The 23,562-nt window shown below is 33.9% G+C and overlaps 2 protein-coding genes across 2 annotated transcripts in view; one reads left to right on the forward strand and one right to left on the reverse strand.

Annotated features, from left to right (window-relative positions):
• LOC106129765 (lachesin) overlaps positions 1-23,562 on the forward strand; it is a 105,513-nt gene that overhangs the window by 43,687 nt on the left and 38,264 nt on the right. The gene's annotated exons all lie outside the window — the stretch shown is intronic.
• LOC132902617 (uncharacterized) lies at positions 17,798-22,756 on the reverse strand. The gene is made up of 3 exons (XM_060948481.1): positions 22,149-22,756; positions 20,642-21,630; positions 17,798-20,562 (listed from the first exon to the last, which is right to left on the reverse strand). The coding sequence occupies exons 2-3, from the start codon at positions 21,272-21,274 to the stop codon at positions 18,562-18,564; spliced, it is 2,634 nt and encodes an 877-aa protein (XP_060804464.1). The 5' UTR covers positions 21,275-21,630; positions 22,149-22,756; the 3' UTR covers positions 17,798-18,561.

The raw sequence follows: 23,562 nt of genomic DNA on the forward strand, positions 1-23,562 counted from the left end.
TAATTTGACTTTGATACATTTTTGAGTCAGATTGAATCAGAAATATGAGGGTGGTTAAGAGAAACAGATGTACAGGTATTAATTTACATTGGTCGCAATCCAAGCATGCACTACATATGTTTGGAAAGTCATTGTAGAAAATGGTATTGATAATGTAAGCAATATGATAAGATAGTAAAAATCGAGTGCAAACAGTGTTGAGGTAGACAGAGCCAATAGTCTCTAGTATACTGAAAAGCCACTTTCATCTGTTTTGCTTGATGATGGAAATGGGATTTCAATAATGATAGCTTACTAAACTTACTAACCCATGGTCTAAAAGAAGAATTTTAAATTTATTAACCTTGTTAAAAATATAGATATTCTTTAGAGAACCATGAATCTTCATTCATACATTTTTAACTGCAAACGAGTATTATATTCTGGTATAACGTATGATAACATCGCTACACTAAAAGCAACACGTGTGTATCTAATATAACATAACGCCTATATTTTCCTACACGAAAAAAGCGTAAAACAAAATATTCAAAGTAACGATAATGGACAGTAAAATCAACACGTGATGTTCAACGTTCACCCCAATTTTACCCTTTTGATGTGGGAAGGGTTACAGGGTTATAGACAAAATATTAACTTTTTTCTTTGTTGTTTTTGTTATTTTTTTTTTTGAAGACTTAAATTTTTGATGAAAAGAGTATTCTTTGTTCTATAGAACAAATTAGACTGACGGTTAGGACGGTTTAGGCATCAGAATAAAAAAGTATAATGCTTTGATGATAGCTTAAAATCCTGATGACGTCGTTGCGGCCATGTTATTGTACTAATGACTCTATTCTGATTTATATTATTTGATTGTTAACCGATGTTCTTACGGTGAGGGAAAACATTGTGAGGAATCCTGAGGCATCTCGATTTGTAGGCAAAGTAACCATGATCAAATATGCGTTGGGTTCTCTTGCAAGGGCACGGAGATCAAACGGGAGTCGCTTCGTGTAAAAACCTGACTTATCCAATCCAGAATTATGATTCGCACCCCAGACTTCTTACCACTGAGCCTAGGAGGATGATGAACATGTCCCGTAATAACGGTAATTGTGATGACAAGAAAATACTCTTTTTTTATTCTGATTCTAGCGTTTGACTCCTTCTTTATTTCAAGTCTCCAGGAAAATATTCAGTTTGGTCCAAACATTCGACTGGCTTGTGGTATTAAGTCCGTTATTTAATAGATAATAATTTAGAAATATTATCCTGAATTTCACAACCTATCCGCTTACTCTTAAAGTCTTTGTTAAAAATAACTTCCCTCTTAAAATAATAATCTTATTTCATCATTCTTAAAAATACAAAAAAAAAAACAAATTAAGCCTATCAAATTGCTGAATTTCTTTTCAGTGACAACTGAGAAAAAAAAAAAGAAAAAATCACCCTTCTAGAGTTTCCAGTGATTATCTCAAATAGATGTAATTAATTTGACGGTCCCCGGGTTGGTCCTTAATTACACGAGGCCGAATTAAGACGCCTCCGGCAAAATTATCAGGGACATTTTCACTGTCTGATGCGCGTAGATAACGTATGTTGTAGAGCGTGGAAGTAGTTAGAAACGAGAATGAAAGAAATAAACATAATTGCTAAGAAGGCGGCTTAAAAGTTAAAGCAATGTTTTATTACAGCTTTTATCAGTTAACATTAAAAATAAATATACTAAAGATTGAATGAATGAAAAAAAGACTCGTAAAATTGCACAAGTGTTAATTCTTTTTAGAACATTTAGAACCTATGTTTGTAATACAACCAGAGATTTTTATAATTAATTACTTCAACAAAATAAAGTGTAGAATTTTGAAAACTAAATTATGATCTACACTTATAAAATATTTTGCAGATTTAATTGTTTGTCAATAACATCACCAGAATTCAACTAAGTTAATTTTTTCGAAATAATAAGTCTATTAACACTAAGTTATCATTTTACACATGTGAGGCCATTCTTCAGAGGAATTTAATATTGTAAGGTCTGAAGCAAATGACAATAACATTTGCTTAAAGAGTATATACCTATTATGAATTAAATCATGAACTTTAGGTATGTCGCCAGCTCTGACTGCAACAAACAATTATTTTTCCAGGATGTTTATATGTATAAAGTACCCTAATACCTAACATGTTGTTTTTATTGGCTTTAAAACCAGTTAAGAATGAAATTGAGTATACTCCATTATACTCCTTGATTGCGCCCTTACATAGGACCCCGAGGTTTTATGACCGTTATTAAGGATTGTAATGAGAGAAAGAGAGAGAGAGGGAGAGAGAGAGAGGGAGAGAGTGAGATAGACTTATCCTTAATTTAGGGCTACTTTAATCCTTGCACAATTGTACATACATACCTACATGTTATATGATAGAGGCATTTTTCGAGAGGGAACATTCAAAAAATGTTTCCACTTACCTCGATTCTTGTTTATCCTTGTGTGCTCCAACCAAATTATCCATATGGACCCTCTATTATATTCCAAATGCTATTTATTAAATTATTAAGAGACATAAGATCGTTTCGTAAAATCATTGGCTCATTACCACGCGCACCAAAGGCGTGTTCTCCCTTCCCACTTGGAATCCGCGGAGCTAGTCCATTTCTTACAGAACTGAAATAAATATATACGGGACAAAGTAAACAAAATAAAACTTAACAATAAAATACATACATACATAAATCATACTTTTTTCCCGTCTTTACTTTTAATGTACTTTTTATCTTTCATATAAAATGTTCGTTCCCGTGCTCCTCCGAAACGGCTTGACCGATTCTCATGAAATTTTGTGAGCATATTGAGTAGGTCTGAAAATCGGCCAACATTTATATTCCATACCCCTTAGTGATAAGGGTAGTCCTATCCACCCTTGAAATCTTTTTTAACTAGTAATTACTTAAAAATTATTTATATAGCAAAACAGCGTTTGCCGGGACAGCTAGTAACGTATAATATTATAGAAGTTAATATATTAATATGTTTCCGTCTATATATTTTATTGTTAGTTAGCTTACATACGTCGATGTATATGTGATAACATATCACATAAAACAATTAGGTAAAAATATTGACTAAAAGATATTTCAAGATTCCATATATTGCATTACCTAAAGTATTATTAAGTAAGTACTAAAAGTACGCAAAATAACATTTATTGTATTATCTAAAGTCTTATTAAGTAAGTAGGTACTATAAGTACGTACGATGTGCGGATTTAAAATTCCATTTCCGAGTACGTGATCGTGGAACTTCCGAACTGGATCTGTTTGCGTAAGTTCCGCAAAACGGGCTGGCCTTTTTTCGGATTTAACGTTAGGCTTTGTAGCATATTAATAACGTTGCTGTAGGAGCAACGGTTTGAATTTTACGTACGTGCGGTGTTACGAAATTGTATCCAAAAACTTGCTACACGTATGCTGATGCGCGTAAATGCTAATAGTTAACTGTTATTTAATTTTTAATGTCGACTAGGAGGGGTAGTGTTAGTTTTTCGAAATCACAGGTCCCTAGTTCCAATTTCGATCAGGTCTTGATACAAATTTTTTTTAATGTTTATTGCATTAATTAAAAAAAATAAAGTCATTGAGTAAGTATCTCACAATAAAAGTGTGTTCTTTCTTTGGGGCTAGCTCAATCTGTGTTTTTTGTCCAGTATTTATGTACTAGAGTTTGCCCGCAGCTCAGCCTGCGTGAAACGAAAAATTGTTAGTATCTCTTTCCGCTGGAATTTAGGGGAACATAAAACAATCTACATGCCAAATTTATCTATTTCCAAAGTCCTTTTTTATATATTAAGATGTTACTAGCTGTCCCGGCAAACGTTGTTTTGCCATATAAATAATTTTTAAGTAATTTCTATATCAAAAAAAATGTTAAGGGTGGACAGGTGGACCCTTATCACTAAGGGGTATGAAAAATAGATGTTGGCCGATTCTCAGACTTACTCAATATGCTCACAAAATTTGATGAGAATCGGTCAAGCCATTTCGGAGGAGTACGGGAACGAACATTGTGACACGAGAATTTTTTATAAAAGATTATGTAGGTGTATGAGATGTGATAATGTTTACCGGTACCATCACTAGAAATAAGACCCAAACAAGGTTCAGGATTTGCTCAATGAAATGAATCATTAATTCCGAAGGCCTTGTATCTCGGTGAACTATTTGTCACTGAGCATTATCTTAGTCGGTTAGGGCACGCACTGGCTTAGATTCCGAATTAATTGCGAGTGAGATCTAAAGATTTATGTCATATTTTGATAAATGGGAGTTGGAGTTGGAACGAGGTCAGTGTGGAGTTTTCGGAGTTGAGTATTTGTTGAAGGAGATTTGTTTGATATAGTGTTATGGTATAAGTCGGCTCTTTTAGACTTAGCAGGATAAGTTAATCAATGCTTATAGAAAGGTTGTCCTGCAGCTTACAGTGAGGGTAATTATTAAAAGATGTAGGAAATTTTCATAGCATGTTTGAATGATGAAACTGAGTTGGTTTCCAAAAACATATGGCGATAAAAGCGAAAACAAATAGAATTACTTTCTCATTTCCCGGCATTTTGGAATGGGACCCCTCCATATCATTCCCATGAATGTCGTAAAAGGCGACTAAAGGAAAAACTAATAAACTTGGGATTCTTCTTGTAGGCGAAAGGCTAGCAACCTGTGACTATTTGAATCTCAATTCTATCATTAAGCGAAACAGCAGAACGTGGCTTATCAGTTTTTCAAGATTGTTGGCTGTGTCTACCCCGCAAGGGATATATACGTGATAAATACGTGACATTATATATGTATACATACATACATTTCTAAAACCCCTTTCACACTGTGATCTCAAATGATAGATTTAAGAGACGGTGCCTATTAATTATATAATTTCCCTTTCATTTTGACTAAATACTGGTGTTTCTTTGAGGATTAATCATTAAGAACGCCATATATGAAATTGCTTTGGCAAAAGACTAGAGTTTGCTTGCGGCTCCGCCCGCGTGAAGCGAAACTTCTTCTTCTTCCTTGCGTTAGCCCGGTCATATTCTCACCTCTCTGGTGAGGAGCCCGGGGTATGTCTTTGACCATGGATCCTAGACTCAGGTTTTTACACGAAGCGATTCCCATCTGACCTCCGCAACCTTTGCAGGTAAAACTAACCCGTATTGGTCCATGGTAACACATCCAGTTGCCTGAATGTGCAGGGTTGCCTCACGATGTTTTCCCTCACCGTAAGAGCAATATCATCAACAATAGCCCGCGTGGAGCGAAACATCCTGATAATTTATCTTCCCCCAGTGGTGGGTTACCACCCATGGCTCTCCCAACCATCCATAAACAAAATATTGAATGTACTTATGATGTAAAAATACATTATGTACATACTTTTGTATGAGTATATATTTCTGCAAAACAAATGATGTCTAGAGATCGGACAAAGAAAAGTGTGGAAAGAGTCATTTCAGAAAACAGATTCTAGGCAAAGAAGTATAATTAGTGACGAAAGTGCAACCAAGAAAACACAAAGATAAGAAAGGGAAGATGTAAATCTTTTTCTTCCTGGCTTTAGTCCCGGTTGGATCCTCACCTTTATGGAGACCATGGATCCTGAATTGGGTGTCAGGTTTAGTAGATGTAAATCTTCTTAACTATGAAAACCATAAAAATCATCATCACTTATTTTCGTGAAGTCAAAATTTGACAAAGATGCAAAATTGTCTTGCACGTTGAAAAAAACAAGAAATGTAAGCTGAAAACTAAAAAATACCTCTGTTAAATACAATGAAACGAGACTAATTCCGAGTGAGACAAGGATAGATTAAGCAGTGTCTCCATTCGTCACGGCGGCCAGGGTTGGCGCTTGACCTCAATTTCTAACCAAGTACATATCCTTAGGTCATATTAAAATAAAGCGTCCAGATTTGTCAGTATTAAAGCTCGCATTTTTAACCCTTAAAGTAATAGGGTTTTGAACGTGAGTTATAAGGAAGTGGGCAGTATGTATTTTTTTGGTTGATTTCGTGAAAAATTGTCTGTTTATTACGCCTTATCTCTTTCGACATATTGTGTGATCTTTCAAAATAATCTTGAATTTCATGTTGACGTGCCAAATTTCCAATCTCTAGATCCAGCGGTTTGGGCTGTCGGTTAGTCAGTCACTCAGAAACCAATGACTTCTATTTAATACTATCGACCCGCCCCGGCATTGCACGGGTAAAATTTATACATATAAACCTTCCTTTTGACTTACTGTATCTATAAAAAAACCGCATCAAAATCCGTTGTGTAGTTTTAAAGATATAACCATACATACAGACGTGGGAAGCAACTTTGGGTTATACTATGTAGTTATATAGTTTTATATATAGACGTGGCAACCCTACCTCTTGTAGTCTGGCCTGGGTGTTGATTCATTAAATTTAATGTCAGCGGTTACAACGAATGAATTGTAGAAGCGAATTAATTGTCGCTATAAATTATCGCAAGCGACTGAACGACGTGCGTCTGCTTTTGTTGTGTTGCGTTATGATTGTCTCTCATGTTCGGGTTTAACCCTCAATGTAAAAACGGGGTATTTTAAGACAACAATTAAAAGTAATAATAGTTTCCGCGTAGTTGTAAAAGTCAATTAAGAGAATGGTTTTGCATATAAACTGTTTAGGCCATGAATCATCAACCTGCCCATTTTTGAATGTCAATTAAATCATATTTCATGGCCATCGATTTTAGTGACTTTCGAGGTGACTGACATTCTTTTGAATACAAATGATTCCTGCCCTTTCCAACAACATTAAACTCTTGCTCATTTCAGCATCATCAGCATTTCCAGATAATGTTTTTGATGAGTTGAAAACAGGGCATGTGATATAAAATTCTAGTTTAAATCTACGCAAAAAAGTGCAACAAAAGGGAACCAAACAATTCAATTGCAAGCTCATCCGACTGAGCGCTACTCGTATCCCTGCCGAGGCCTCAATTATTCAGGACAAAATTAGGAGTAATTGGCCCAGGCCACGCTGAAGCAATCTAGATAAAAGCCTGGACGGATGGGCTGTGTGTTGTTCTGTGATGCTTGAAATTTTATTAAGACTTGTATTGGTACTGCCGGTTGATGTTTTTTTATACTTTATTAGAACGTTAACTTTATGAATATGGTATTTCATTTGAATCGGTCCAGCGGTTTAGCTGTGAAAGCGGAACAGACAGACAGACGTCGCATTTATAATATTAGTAAGGGATTTGTTATTATGGGATAGGCAGGAGCCATGTGTTTCGAAAAGTTCGGTCGGATGGCTTAATTATGGAATTGGAATTTATATTATGAAAGGTTGTCAGATTATTTCAATTTCTCTTGAATGTTATTTAATGTGATGAACTTTTCTTAGTCTATACGATATTTACACCACATTGTTACAAATGGTTCATGAAAAAAAGTCATGTGAATTTATGTCGTAAAAGCTATAATTACAAATAGTTAGTAACCTTACATTATATATCAAGCATATGAGTAATGAAAAATAACGCAAAAGAAAGACAACAGAATGAACTCCATTTCAATGGAATTCCAGGAAGAAATACATCTTAAACACAGCGATCGAAGCACGCCACAAATCCGCATTCACATTCAAATAGGATATACGGACGCGTCTCTAAGGAACAGATCAATCTCCAACAACATTAGCCGACGACACAGGCTGACATCAATCACATGATTTGATCCCACGAATATTCGGAAAAACAGAGGTGAGAGAAAATAAATGTCCGGGCAAGAGCGGGTTTATTTAAATTATGGAGGGTTCTGTGTGTTGAAGACTTAAGTGAAGAAGCTCTTATCCTGGTGAAGTGGGAAAAAAACAGTCAGACAGCGAACACCACGCCCCTAAGCATAAGGCTGGAGGGTGCAACTGGGAACAGGCAAATATGAGGCAGAGAAATATACGAAGGCGTCTCTAAGGAACAGATCAATCTCCAACAACAAAGCCGATGACACAGACAATCAATCACATGATTTGATACCTCGAATATTTCGAGAAGCAGAGATGAGAAAAGAAATGTCCGGGTAAGAGCGAGTGTATGCAATTTGAGAAGGATTCTATATTTAGAAGTCTAGCTTAGAATTGAATACACTGTAGACCGCATGAACTGGAATGAAAATAGCCAGAAAGCAGACCTCAGGTTCCTGAAGGACTTACTTATACTGAAAGCAAGTCTGATTAGCGCTATGAGGTTGCATTTAATGATTTTCAACACCTTTTTCTGCCGAGATCATTTGTCAATTATTTTAGTCTCTTAAGAATATTAAATACAAAAGGAATATTCTTGTAAACCATATATTTTAATTTTGTTTTTTGAGTATTCTTAAGAAAGCCCGAGATACAAATCTATAAACTATCTAATCACCCTGAGAAAAACTTATTTGCATAAAAATATCCGCGAGTAACCCTAAAATTGTAATAGGTAAGGGATGACAGATAGAATAGGTAATTTGTCGAGCAGATAGGACTGATGTCCTCACGGATTCTGAGTAAAAACAAACAAAGATAAGAGGTGATTTGGGCAAAACGGACGTGCCCTATCGTTTTGCAGATAGTGAAAGAAGAAATCGAAGATGTTTTCTGGGTTAAGGGCCAGGAAATACGGATTTTTAAAACTTCACTTTAAAAGTAAGTTTTGACCTGATTGGGGAAACGCAGCTTAGTATTATTGTATGATCAAATAAATAGTGATGACAATTTCGATTGCTAATCTGGCAACCGGATGTCATTTTATTTTTATTACTATTGGACATCTCTACCCCTAATGTAATGAAAAGGACGTAAGTTTTTTGTTTAAATTTTTGTTCTGAACATAGTGGCTTTTCCAATAAATCTTCCCTGTAAGCCTCATTATTTAAATAAAGGAAGACATTTTTACCTAGCACTTTAGTTTCCTTATAACAGGAAGCTAATTTCCTTTACCATTATGATGGCGATACGAAAATAAGGCATGAACAGTAGCCATTAGCGAAGAGCGTTGGGTCTCGAGAGACTCTCCAGTTGAGACTAAAGCTTAGTACACACTTGAAAGTCGTTGTTATGAAACGTTACTAAACACATATACTTTTGCTGACCGATTAGAGTTTGCTCGCATGCATATCAGGTTTACTTCTCATTCTCACGGAAATTTCAGTCCTCTCTAAGTACCTCCTACACTTCACAAGCACCATAAAAAAATTTCTATCTGCGCCCAGTATATTCAGCTGCTTTATGCTATTTGCCAATGAGTAGCTTTCACAGACCATTGGTAATGAAAAGGTTTTATGGTAGGTATTGGTAGGTTGATATTTCTTCTTTGATCAAAATCGAGTAGTGGGTAAATCGGTTAATAATCAATTAGTATGTTAACTTGCCAGTCTCACTTCTATGATATGGGTACCCCATCTTTTTCTTCTTAAATTTAAGAGCTAACTATTGTCGGTTGAGTAAGTGGAGCGTACTTAATTCATCTCTTTTCTCTGTTGATTCTTTTATTAGTTGGTATGTTGTATACCGTTTACTTTTTGCTTTATTTTATTCTTGGTCTGCCTATTCGTCTCTTTCCATTATTATCTCCTTCTACTGTTGTTTTAAAACATTCGTTATGTCCGATAAAATATCCTAACAATTAACCTCTCCTAATTTCTTTCGTTTTAAAATAAAATACCCTTTCTTACCACGTATTATCAGATCTTGTATCACGGTTTTTAAATAAGGCGAAAGTGGATATCACCCTATTCAAATTCCGGGAAAGTCTATTATTATCTAGTTACTGTTATCTGTTATAAAATTAAGTAAGAAATTATTCTATCGTAATATTTTAAAGGATGTATGCTACTCCTAATCCCTGCTTCATTACTTACGACACAAAAGTGGGTAATGGTGTTGTCAAAATTAACATGCTCTCCTCATTAGGAAGACTGGACTTTGTGAGTTATGAAAATATATTACAGTGTGTTATTTGGTGAGGGATAACATCGTAAGGTTGCATGTTGAGGTAACTGGATGTGTAAGAATTGAATGGCAGAGGGTGCAAATGGGAACAATATGGGTTAGATACTGGAAGTCAGACGGGAGTTGCTTATCTTAATTGGTTTTTATTGCAACCTATTACTGTTTGAATTCCATTATTAGTTTTTCCACACGGTAATAACATTCAATATTGTATTTAATAACGTTGAATATTGGCAGAATTAAAACCTGTGCAGTGTATCACGCTTTTTCGGGTATTCGCGGTCACAATACTATATCTATTAAGAAATACCCACATTCAAAATGATATTTTCCATTTAGCAACTAGCAACGACATCGATACTACTAGACGTTAACGAGTTGACTCGTGGCCAAGTCTAGTGCAATTTACTGGACCGCGCGGTCTTGCGACTTGATAACTTCTGTTTTACAGTTCTACATTGGCAACTTTTCCTTAAATAGATATAATCAGATTGTAAAATAACGGAATTAACTGAAAGTAGAACCATGGGAGAAAAATATTTTTCACCAAGTTGATTGCATCAATTCTCAAAAATATTTTTTTTTCTATATATTTTTTGCACAAAAACAAAATTGGCGCCACAGCTGGCCACTAACAAGATACAAACATTGAAAAAAAAGTAGAAATCTAGATAAGAACTTAGTACACGTACTCTACAGACAAAGATTTAAAAGAAAGCATATGAAAAACCTAATGATTGAAATAAAAAAAATACAGATTTATACAATTGATATTCATCAGGTGATTGTATGCTAATGTATGGTTCCTCATATCAACTAAAGTTTAGAGCCAACAGTCATTGGTGTCTTCTTTTGAACGATAGGCTAGCAACCTGGTACTATTTGAATCTCAATTCCACGAATTTGGCCTTCAGTCTTTTTATGTCTGATATCTCTGTCTACTCTGTGAGGGAAAAAAACCTAATTACATGTATTTATCTGTATGTATTATTTTATTTCTGAATTTCTTTTTGACTTGGCAATGATATAATTTTCTCTACGATTCTATTCTTAAATTTTAATAAGGTCATTAATTTTCGCCACTCTGTCGTATGTAATCAAAAGCCAAACTGGATGTAACCACATAACTTGGCTGAGCAGTGGTCAGCTCGTTAGCGAACTACCTTCATTCCTATATAGATATAGGATATAGATACCTACATTATATGTTACGAAGATACTGTGTTAATATTTAGATTGGAATAATAAAAAAACATTAATCGTTGTTGCCATGTCTATTTTTGGGTTATGAGTTTGACCTGAATACCCTATACTATTAAAAGAGCAATATTTGTATATATTTTTGTATTATTATTTTGGAAGTCGGTTCTAACTATTCACGTCGCAGTACCTAGGTTTGATCCGCAGCAACGGATTATTTTATTTTACATTTTTTTGTGATTTATTTTTTTTTGTTTTTATATTTTTTTATGGTTTTTCTGACGTCCACCAAGCACAGCTTAGTCAACTAGGTACTGGTATTTGAGTGGACAATATATTGCACAAAAATGATTACGAGACAGATTTAAATATCAACATAAAACATGGCATTATATAAATAATAATTTAAACTTCAAAATGACAGAAAGACTGCCACTTACATACGAGCAAAGACTCTCACGGAAGCAAGTTATTTTTTTTTTAACTTTGATAAATTATAAAAAAAGGTAACACATAAAAAAGGGTATGTATCAAAAAGTTCAAGTAAAGGACAACGCACACGCCCTAAGTTTAAACAGACGAGGCAAATGGTTTACTGTCTTTAGTTTTGCATAATACTCGAGACAAAATATGCTAATCTGTTGAGAAGTTCACCCTTTGCGTATATACATACATAAGTTAATGACATAAACACTTTTCACGTTGATAACACTTCTTCTTGTATTTTTGACGGGAGATCGCAGTTTTATAAGCCTACTACTGATATATAGTTAAAACACATGGTTGACGCAGATACTTAAGTGTATCAATTTATTTTTAGGGAAACTTAAGTTTTTGTGAAAATAAACTGATTTCCATGTAGCACCCAAATCTAAGTTATAAGTGTTAAAATTTTGACAATAATTAGCTGTTGAATGATAAGACACATTGCTCTTAGATATTGAGAGATTTGTACAGACCATCGTTTTACTTAATGGGTATATTCTATGTAATTTCCGCGAAATTACTGAAATTAGGTTTTCATCATTTAGGTTTCAATTATAATTCAAATCTCCACTGTTTTAATAAGATTCTAAAGAGTAGTAAAGTCAAAACAAATGTATGGGTCACTTTAATTGGGTTAAAATCTTGAAGACTCTTCAACTTAGTTACGTGCCATTGTTACGTTTATATCGATTAAAACAAGACTCGGTAAGAAGGCGGTCTCTTCATAAGAGGATTAGCTTCTTAATCAGGTTAGCGCCGACACACTACGCTACGCAGGTCAAGCGCGACTTACCGGCTGCGCCAACTTCTTATAGCTTGTTAAGGAAAATGCTGGAGATATTCTTAGAAGTTGCTTTGTTTATCTTTATAAATATGTTGAAATTTTATTTTTTTATTGGCCATATGTACTGTGGGAATTTTAGAAACAAGTTCAAATAACGTTCAGAAAAACTAGGCTAGTCAGGCGCCAGTTATCAGCTGCGCCAAATTAAGAAAGTGCTTGTAAAATATTAATAAAAGATATAAAATACTCTCTCTCACTCTAAATTAGTCTAGTTTTTAACTCCAAGGAAATATCCCGCGGACTATTAAACGGTAAGTATTTTAGGCTAAGACATTGCAATGCCGTGCCGTGTGGTTCCCGGCACCAATACAGAAAAGAATAGGACCACTCCATCTCTTTCCTATGGATGTCGTTAAAGGCGACTAACGGATAGGCTTTCAAACTTGAGAATCTTTTTTAGGCGATGGGTTAGCAACCTGTTACTATTTGAATCTCAATTCTATCATTAAGCCAAATAGCTGAACGTGGCCATTCAGTCTTTTCAAGACTGTTGGCTCTGTCTATCTCGCAAGGGATATAGACGTGACCATATGTATGTATGTATGTATGCATTGCATGTTCAAATAGAAAAAAATCGTTATCCAAGTTACAAGATACTTAATAAGCCGGATTCGAGTGTGTATGTAATGTATGTATGTATGTGTGAATCCTTTACTCAGAACAATTTATGAAGTTTAGTAATCGGTGAACTGTAGGTACCTACTTGAAAACCATGAGTAGGACCTTAAGTAATTATTGCAGGTCGCTTGTTCTTGGTGTTAGAGACTCTCATTTTCTCAAAAGGGTTTAGTTACATTGGAATTTTGGAGTGGTATTATAATTGATGTAGTCTCTGCCTACTTCTCCGGGAATTAGGCGTGATTTTTATATGTATGTATAAAACTGTCCATAATCAGGTCTTTGTCAGGATTGGTCTTTTTGAGACTGTGGGCTTTGTCAACCCCGCAAGGGATATAGATGTGATTATATGTATGTACTGTCCACAACAAATACTTTATATTTATAATGAAAACAAAATGTAAATATTACTTAAAAATTGTTAATTTCGGAAAGGGAATATTATGCCTCGACGAGCGAGAAATAACATGATGTACAAACACGGTTGCACATTCAGTTGCCTTAATGTGCTGCTTTTCATACGACAAACACACAACTCACTTTGTTTCCTCTCACCCTAATCATGAGATCGGATATTTAATTTAAAAAATAAACGTAAATGGATGTCGTAAAAGGCGACTTAGGGAAAGGCTAATAAACTTGAGATTCTTCTTGTCGGCGATGGGCTAGCAATCTCGCACTATTTCAATCTCAATTCTATAATTAAACTGAACGTAGCTTTCCACTATTCATAAGACTCTGTCTACCCCTCAAGGGATAAACACGTGATTATATATATGCATATAAACACGTCTATATCCCTAGCGGGGTAGACAGAGCCAACAGTCTAGGAAAGACTTATAGGCCACGTTCAGCTGTTTGTCTTTATGGTGGAATTGAGATTCTAATAGTGACAGGTTGCTAGCCCATCGCCTAAAAGAAGAATCCCAAGTTTATAAACCTATCCCTTAGTCGCCTTTTACGACATCCATGGGAATGAGATGGTGGTGGTGATGGTGGTCCTATTCTTTTTTTTTGGTGCCGGGAACCACACGACATATTTATATATGTATATAAGATAAATTATTGTGTGAAAACACCACCAGAATTACCAATGAACGTACAATTACATTCGTGCCAGAGCAATCTCCGTCAATTCCTCGGAGGCTGTGAACTCACTGGTGTATGCAATCAGTTGTTTAGTTCAGACAAAGCAATAAGCTATTCTATACATGTACGAGCTTTTGTAGATTACACTTTATTTATTTGTTTTTTAATTTTTGTATGTATACACAGAAAACATTGAGTATGGTTAATACAAGAAACAAAATTAAATAGGTTCTGCTTATTTCTAAAGAAATCTCTTCCAGCAGACTCGAGATAGGAAACTTTGTTAGGATAATACATTATTAAATAGCAAAATTTGACGAAACATGTTGTTGATATGTTTCTGTTATTTTTTGATGAAATGAAAAAATAAACTTTGCATTCTTCTTGTAGGCGTTGGACTAACAACCCGTTACTATTTGAAATTCAATTCCATCATTAAGCTATACAGCTGAACGCGCCTCTTTTCAAGAATGATGGCTCTGTGTGTCAGTGACAATATGTATGTATGTACATATGATGCTTATGATTCATTATCTCTAAAACATTTTTCGCATCAAAACAGGCAGGTATAATAATCTTACAATGTAGTGGCCAAAAACCTCTATCACTACGCACCTGCGGTACATTACTCAAACAAACGAGTGCCTAGTGACAGCCTGACCCTACATTGCTGCGTAATATAAAGTTATGTTTACACAGTTTTTGTTGCTTTCAGTAAAAATACTTGATTACTAAAGAATAACTCCATGATGTATTTAACCCCAATTTTCGTTTTACGCATTAATATATACGCCTATTTTACAGATTCTGTCAAAAAAGTTATCTGCTTAGCCCAATGTTAGACTGTTAGATAAGGCTATTAGCATTAAGGTAGGCTATCGTACTTTACAGAGTGTATTTGGTACATAAAGATTAATAAATAAAAGGCCGGTCAGGTCCATACGTTCCGTTTCTCATTAAACACTCATTTGAATATTATAAACATGATGTTAAAAAAAGCAAAAGATGCGGGTACGGGAGGAATGATGCAATTTTCGTGATATACATACATATGTGAAGCTAATCACAGTATTGAGATGCCGAAAGATATAATTTTGTTATCATAATCATCATATAAATACATAATATTATAATGGTATAATTTTTTCAGAAGTAGGTATTTCATCAAGTTTCATCGGGGATCACCAATTTAGTTAGACACCGGGGCGCCTGATGAGTCCTTATTATGTCAAAATTATAGTTATACTTAACTCAATGTAAATTTAAAACTGAACAATAGCTTAATTTTTGTTGAGTTTTCTTTGTAGGTAAGTAATTCAAATCGTCGTGGCTAACATTCAATAACAATATGATATTTTTACTAAAAAAATAAAGTGAAAATTATGGTAATATTCCTTTATTGGCATCATTATTTTCATCGTGTGAACGTGGCTTTAACCCGTAAATGTACATTATGCTTTCAGCTTATCTTTACGGTCGCGATGACCCTTATCTAATAGTGTTACATCTATGTATATTATGGTCTCTTTGGTGTGGCCACTTTGAGTATTCATTACATTTCGTTATATTATACCTACTGAATTTTCGTAATATTATGAGTAGAGTTAATATCTACTATTTATTTATCAAAATGTATGCTTAAAAAAATCCGAAAACCTATATAACAACAACTAAGGTAAAATGTGATTTTTAAATTTCTGTCTGTCAGTCTGTAAGGTTTTCGCATAACGCAAAAACCACTGCTCTGATTTGAATGCGGTTCTCAGATAAACTAGGTATGTCTGACTTTAAAACATGGTACAAAAATTACTAAGGAGGCAATAAATACCTCCTTAGTAATTTTTGTGTAGGTTAGGTTAGGTCTTTATTGCACATAGAAAGAAATGTAACAAAAAATAGAAAACAGTCATTGGATTTAGATGAGTGTGTATATCTTCCAGTCAACCAAAATATAAAGTAAAACCCAGAATCAAAGAGGCATAGCATAGAGAACGCGCATTCAATAATCAATTAATTACAAACTAATTGTATTGAGATAGTCAGCGTACTTCTACCGCGAACGAAGTAGCGGGCAACAAGTACATACATATGGTCACATCTATATCTCTTGCGGGTAGACAGAGCCAACAGTCTTGAAAAGACTGAATGGCCACGTTCAGTTATTTGGCTTAATGATAGAATTGAGATTCAAATAGTGACAGGTTGCTAACCCATCGCCTAAAAAAGAATCCCAAGTTTTTAAGCCTATCCCTTAGTCGCCTTTTATAACATCCATGGAAAAGAGATGGAGTGGTATTAGCAGTATTCTTTTTTTGTATTGGTACCAGGAACCACACGGCAACAGGTAGTTATTTATTATATTATTAACAAAGAAACTTCAACAAAACGCTTACAGCTACCAATCTCTATTGGTTGTATGCCTCATTTTATCGCCGACACTAAATAACTGGGAACAATTCACATTAAAAAGTTCCCAACAAATATTGCGTTTAACAAGACCATCGTTTATTTTTATGTCCCAAGTTTCAGTAACAGAGCGTTTTTCGCGGAATATCTCGTAATGTTCTTTCTTTTCTTTATTTATAATTTTATGTCCCTGTGTTTTATTGCTGTTATATTTTTTTTAAATAGTTTATTACAGCGTTGGAAGACGAATGTATCTTGATCGAATCGGGAAAATCCTAACGAAATTACACGTGAAGAGTTAGACCCTAATCCCTCATAGCTACGAGCACTTACTTTTACAAATATTAAAGACTAGTTTGGGATATAAAGTAGCCTATGTGTTATTCTGGGTCTTTATCTACCAACATACCAAATTTCATCATAATCGGTTCAGTAGTTTTTGCGTGAAAGAGTAACAAACATCCATACTGACATCCTGACATACTCACAAACATTCGCATTTTTAATATTTGTAGGATGATTGGATAAGTAAAGTGCCGTATGGTACCTGGCACTTTGAAATAGGACCACTTAAATTCCTCTTCCATGGACTTCGCAAACGGCGACTAAGGAAATGGCTAATAAACTTGGGATTATTCTTGAAGGCGGTCGGCTAGTACGTCAAATAGTGACCTGTCACTATTGAAATAATGACAGGTTGCTAGTCAACTCCAAAATTTCAATTACATCGCTAAGCCAAGACTGTTGGCTCTGTCTTCTCCGAAAGGGATATAGACGTCATTATATGTACACACGTAACATTTCGTAAATGTTTTTTTTTAATTACAATACATTTCTAGTTTACCAATATAAAAATAGCTAAACTACATACATACATACATATAATCACGTCTATATCCCTTGCGGGGTAGACAAAGCCAACAGTCTTGTAAAGACTAATGGGCGTTTTTCAAAAAAGATGACCGTTACTGTACCGGAATGCCAAAAAAAAATATTCGATTATCTGATTTATTTTTACATTTCTAAATAGCTTTTAAAATAAGCTTTCTGGAAATACTAAATATACTGTAATTGAAAAAGTAATTTCGTCAAAAAATGAGCATTTCTCGACAATTCGGGGCGCAAGTCGTCTTCAAAATGTGAATTGATAATAAATAAATAAAACACGTTTTCCATATATTTTTATTTAAAAACCTATTAATGTAACTGTTTTCATTTAGAATACAAGAAAAAAATAACATTATCAGTATTATTCTACAAATTATTAAGGAATTTACTTCCGGTAAGTAACATTTTTATCATCATCAACATTTTTAATACTCTCTTATGAAAAATCCGTAAGGTATAAAACTAAATGTCTTAGCAATTCAGGTAAAACATTATTATGTTAATAACATTTCGTTCTTATATTAATTATATTCTTACTAATTAACAAAGTAAAATAACATTTTATAAAAGAAGTCTCACTTCAACCAATTACTAATCGGAATTCTTAGTTACTAATAGGAACATAAAGCTGAGATCACAAACACAAATTTTTCTTTCTTCTACAAATATATTTTTTAATCAGTCTCAAAATCAATCACAGTTGTCAGTTACAACACAATGTTAGCAAAATTACGGCATACTAATCAATGATTGATTATAAGTTAGCCGTTACGAGTATTTTTTTTTCTGTAAAAAACTAATGTAAAATAATTATCTTCGTCACGTTAACGTTAACGATTATTTTTACCTAAAAAATCTAACTTCTTGTAGTTTAATTTTTTTAACTTTTCCAAAATCAATCACATTTGTTAATACAACACAATTTTAGCAAAATAACGGCATCCTAATCAGTGATTGATTATTAAATTCGCCCTAAAAACTAATAAAATTTAACAATAAATTATAACAATAAAATTTTATGTTGAAGGTGAAATTTACCTTTAATCTGAGTCACAAAGACAAGGAGGACATATGTAATCAAAAGAGACTGAGTCACTGCATTTCAGACATATATCAGATTTGCAAACCATGCACTTTATTTTACTCTTTAATTCCATTTGACACAACTTACAGGCAGGGCCAATATTTTTAGATTTATTAATAAAAGATTTCGTATTATATAGAAGAGAGCTCGCACTTATATTTTTAGGAGGTAGTTGAGAGTTACCAGGAAATAAAACACGAGCACGTTTTTTTTCACGTTTAGGACTTATGATATGTACTAATGGAAGATCACAGTTGTTACCCTCTATATTAAAATTCGTATCAAGGTCCTTATTTTTAGATTTATTAAAAGATCCCGTATTGTATAGAAGAGAGGTCGCACTTACGCTTTTAAGAGGTGGTTGAGGGTCTCCAGGATACAAAACGCGAGCGCGTTTTTTTTCACATACAGGACTTGTGATATGTACTGCTGGAAGATCACAGTTGTTATTCTCAATATTAAAATTCGTATCAATATCAAAATTTAAAGTTGTTACATCAATTTGCTCGGTTATGGATGGAGAAGGTAAATCATATTCCACCTCTGACGATGGCACAGTTATAACAATTGGTTGGTCTACTTTTGGTGCCGTTTTATTAGGCTGAACAAACTCATGAAACTTTGGGTTATAGCAGGAACATAACCCTGCATTATCGCCGCAAAAACAACTAAGCAATCTATACTTTATAGTATTTTTGGAAGATGAAATAATTTGGTGCAATTTCATCGTTCCAGGAACGGTTGCAATATTGGTTGGAATAAGTTTAGAAATATTTTTTGTGTCAGTATCGTTAACATAAAAACATTTAACTGTTTTCATTGAGTTAGACAACACTTCAAAGGCATCTGTTGCATTGGTGACATCGCAGCCGTATGAGACTCTTCTATCTAATTGGCGTTTTACACTACCACCAACGCCATCAGCAATGCCCTTACCATGGCCACTTTCTGAGAAAGACCATGTAGAATATTTAAGATTTAATTTACAGGTAAATAAATTGAGCAGATAAAAGTTTTTTTTTTGTCTATATTGGCTTGTAGGTCCATCTGAAAAAAAATGAATAATAGAAATTTCCGGGTAGTTTTCCTTTGCATATTTAATAACAGGTAATAAATGTGCCCAGATAGCTCCAGGGTCATGGTTATTATTATCCGAAACGGTTGCAAATGTTTGACATTTATCAGTAAAAAATATTGCACCAGTATGAAGAGTAATAGTGTTTTTTGAGGCACCGAAATGAATTGATTGAACTTCATTAGCATATTTACATTCGTAGTTCTCAGAAAAGTCACATAAGATTGCGATCTCACCATTTTTAAGATTATTAACACATTTTTGATACTGTTTTTGCTGCTCTTTCCAGTTGTGAAAGTGTATTTTAAAGAGTGGTATTTTTTCTATGAATAAGGATGTTAAATCAGCGACAGTACCTACCTGTTCTTGCTTAATTGTTTTTTTGGTAACGCATTCTTTACTACCTCTTTGGTATTTGTGATCAGTTCTTACCCATTGATGCCACTTAATAGTATCATTAGCTTGATGAATATCAATTTCTAAGCGAGGATTTTTGCAAACCTCACAGCATCCGTGCATACAGTTAAATGCAGTAATATTACAAGAAAAAAATTTGACAACTTCGTCAATATTTTTGTACGAGATGATTGATCGATATTTCAAAGCGTTAAACAAATATTGGAAATTACTGTGTTTAATGCACAAGCACGTATCTCTAGCTGCACGAGTGGGCGCTATAACATAAAATGGTTTACAGCGATAAAATGTAGTAAAACCAAATTTACCGCCTTCTTCTACATACATACGATAAGTGTTCGAAAGGGTGTCCAGCAAATATCTTACTTGCATCTTCTGTTTGTTTCTTGTTTTACACTCTTTACGACCAGCTGCACATCTAGATACGTCATCTCGCAGATAGAACGCCGCAATGTTTTCTCGAACCTTGAAAATAAGAATCGACGTTATCATAATATGGTCTCACTTACTCAGAGAGAAACACTAAATAATTAAGAAAAATTACCTTTAATGTCCCGTAATTTTTATTACTTCTACGATTGCAAAATCTTATTTTAGTTTTTAGACCCAAAATTTTCGGCAGATTCTTTCCAAACTTTTGTTTAAATTTATGTGCAATTTTTTTTAATGCCCTTTTTTCTGCAAGTATTTTGCATTCTGCATATGTCTCTTTTATAGCATCTTTTAAATTCTCCAATTCTTTTTCAGTTACATTTTTAGATGTTTCCAAACTTTGTACTTTTTGCTTAGTGCGAATTAACTGCTTTCTGAGACGACCAATGACTGTATTCAACTTTTGCTGATTTTTTTGAGCCCTGTAATAGTTAGCGTACACCTTTTGTAACTTTTTAGTATTTCTATTTTTTGGCATGGTTTGACATGGTCTATTTTTTGGTATGGTTACTTGATTATTTGCTTCTTGAATTTTTTTTTCATCTTTTCTTTTTTTCTGAATTCTTTTTTCTTTTCTCCACTGTTCCCTTTGCTTTTCTTTCTCGTTATCATCTAAATCACTAATTTTTTTCCTTCGCTTAGCAACTAGTTCCCTTTGTTTCTGTTTATATTTTTCATACTTTTCTGGATCGTCCTTTAATTTTTCTCTAAATTTTTTAGCCCGTTCAGCTCCGGTTAATGGCATTTTTGTTTATTCAATTACAGGTTAATTGTTATTATTCGCAATATTTGCACTCGTCCTCCGGATAATGATCATATACAGTAAAGAATAAACAAATTTGACACCAGAAAAAATTATGATATAAAAGACAATGAATGTATTCTCCACTAAATATTACAAAGTGAGTAGGTAATCTAGCGTCGGTGTTAGTTTTACAGTTATGACATTTTGTTGCTAGCATAAAGTGCGATCTTCTCCATGGCCACTTAGCTCTTTCGAGTAGTCTCAAATCGTCGCGAGTCAAAAACTTATCGATGTCCAGAATTACTACCATAATTTATCTAAGTATATTGAATACTAATTCGTGTTCGTATAGAAATCTGAAATGCAAAATGTAGTAATTGTCACACAAGATAAAGATTAAACATTTTTACTTAATTGAAATACTTAAAAGAAGCAAAAAAATTAAAATTATACTAGTCGTTCGCATCGAACATCGAATATTTTAAAAACTACTAAACTGATTTTGCCACTTATCAACAAAATCTCCAAAATTTATTTTCGTGTGCACTGTGCAAAAAGCTTAAAATGATTCCAGTTTTAATATTTTTAGTTAGTACATACCTACTTGTTTGCACAAAAAGAAGTAAAATCAAGTCAATAGAAAAAAATAGATTTTTTATTTAGGACTCGGCCTTATAATTCCAATTAGCAACAAAATTCATTCCGGCTATATATAACGTTTCTAATCGGATGTTACGAAAGTACATATTTGCCTACACATTCCAAAATTTTACATATAATACCCAGTAATTCTTTATTCCAATAAACTTATTGTTTGCAAAGACACTTTATACGCAACTTTAAATGGTAGGCGTGTTTAAACAATAAGATTTACCTGTTCAAATTCACAAACTCACTGGAACACTTTTTTTTTCGACATCACTCTTCGAACACAAAAGTAACGAATAAACAAATCACAGAGACCCGAAAAGCAACCGGAAACGACGTAAGCTGTCATAAAATAGTTGCCACATTACAAAAATTACTAGAATTGGTAGGATTTATTTTTGTAAGTTTAAGAAAATCGATGTTACTTATCCGAAATTCCGGTATTGTAAAAATCAGGGACAAAATAAAATTTGATTTATTTACTTATTTTAATATAGAAACTTATCAAAATTCTTTGTATATATAATTTTGAATGCTTTTTCCATAAACCGAAAGATTTAGATGTAAAGTTTAATGAAAATATTTTGAGAAATGTCGCTTCAAAGTTAGGAAGGTATGTATGGGACATGGTAAATTGGGGTGACACGTCGTAACTTGGATCGATTTTATTCAAATCGGGATATCATTTTTAAAAACTTTCTTATTTCAAGTTACTTATGTTGAAATTTTCTTTAAGTTTCCGTATGCCATTTACATTAAACTATTATATATTTAATTATATAATTAAACAAAGTCAGTGGACATGCTGTTTTGTCAGTGGTCAAAGAAATTGAAAAACGCCCTAATAGGCCACGTTCAGCTGTTTGGCTTTAAGATGGAATTGAGATTCAAATAGTGACAGGTTGCTAGCCTATCGCCTAAAAGAAGAATCTCAAGTTTATAAGCCTACCCCTTAGTCGCCTTTTATGACATCCATGGGAAAGCGATAGAGTGGTCCTATTCTTTTTTCTATTCGCCGGGAACCACACGGCAAGGAACCACATAGCTAAACTATACTTAAAAAAAAAGTAAATGTACTATACTGAAATTGATGTATTGGTTTTAAACTACTATCCTTATACAGTTCTGCACTAGCTGCATTCGATCCCTAGGGAACTCGGCAACGTCGTCAATTTACCCCGCCGGGAGCCGACTTGACGTTCGATAACGGAACGCATTGACAAGCGACAACACCTGCAGTTTCATTAAAAAAATAAGAATAATAGATAATTGTATTTTTTTTTTACACTCAATTCCGTGCCGCGTGATTCCCAGCACTTATATAAAAAAAAACAGGGCCACTGCATCTCTTTTCTATGAATATCGTAAAGGCGACTAAGGGATAGGCTTATAAACTTGAGATTCTTCTTTTAGGCGATAGGCTAGCAACCTGTCACTATTTGAATCTCAATTCTATCATCAAGCCAAATAGCTGAACGTGGCCTATCAGTCTTTGTTGGCTCTGTCTACCCCGGCAAGGGATATAGACGTGATTATATGTATGTATGTATTTGAAGAATACTTATAAGATAAAAGTATGCATTATCCATTATTTGCAATCATGACTATACGAGTATCTATGTATGTATGTGTAGCGGGAG

This window comes from Amyelois transitella, chromosome 16 (genome assembly GCF_032362555.1).
Source record: "Amyelois transitella isolate CPQ chromosome 16, ilAmyTran1.1, whole genome shotgun sequence".
NCBI lineage: Eukaryota > Metazoa > Arthropoda > Insecta > Lepidoptera > Pyralidae > Amyelois > Amyelois transitella.

Coding starts and splice junctions, on each gene's coding strand:
- LOC132902617 (XM_060948481.1), bottom strand. CDS start 21,274: ATGCCATTAACCGGAGCTGAACGGGCTAAAAAATTTAGAGAAAAATTA. Junction 20,563..20,641: donor AAAATTACGGGACATTAAAG/GTAATTTTTCTT, acceptor CTTATTTTCAAG/GTTCGAGAAAACATTGCGGC.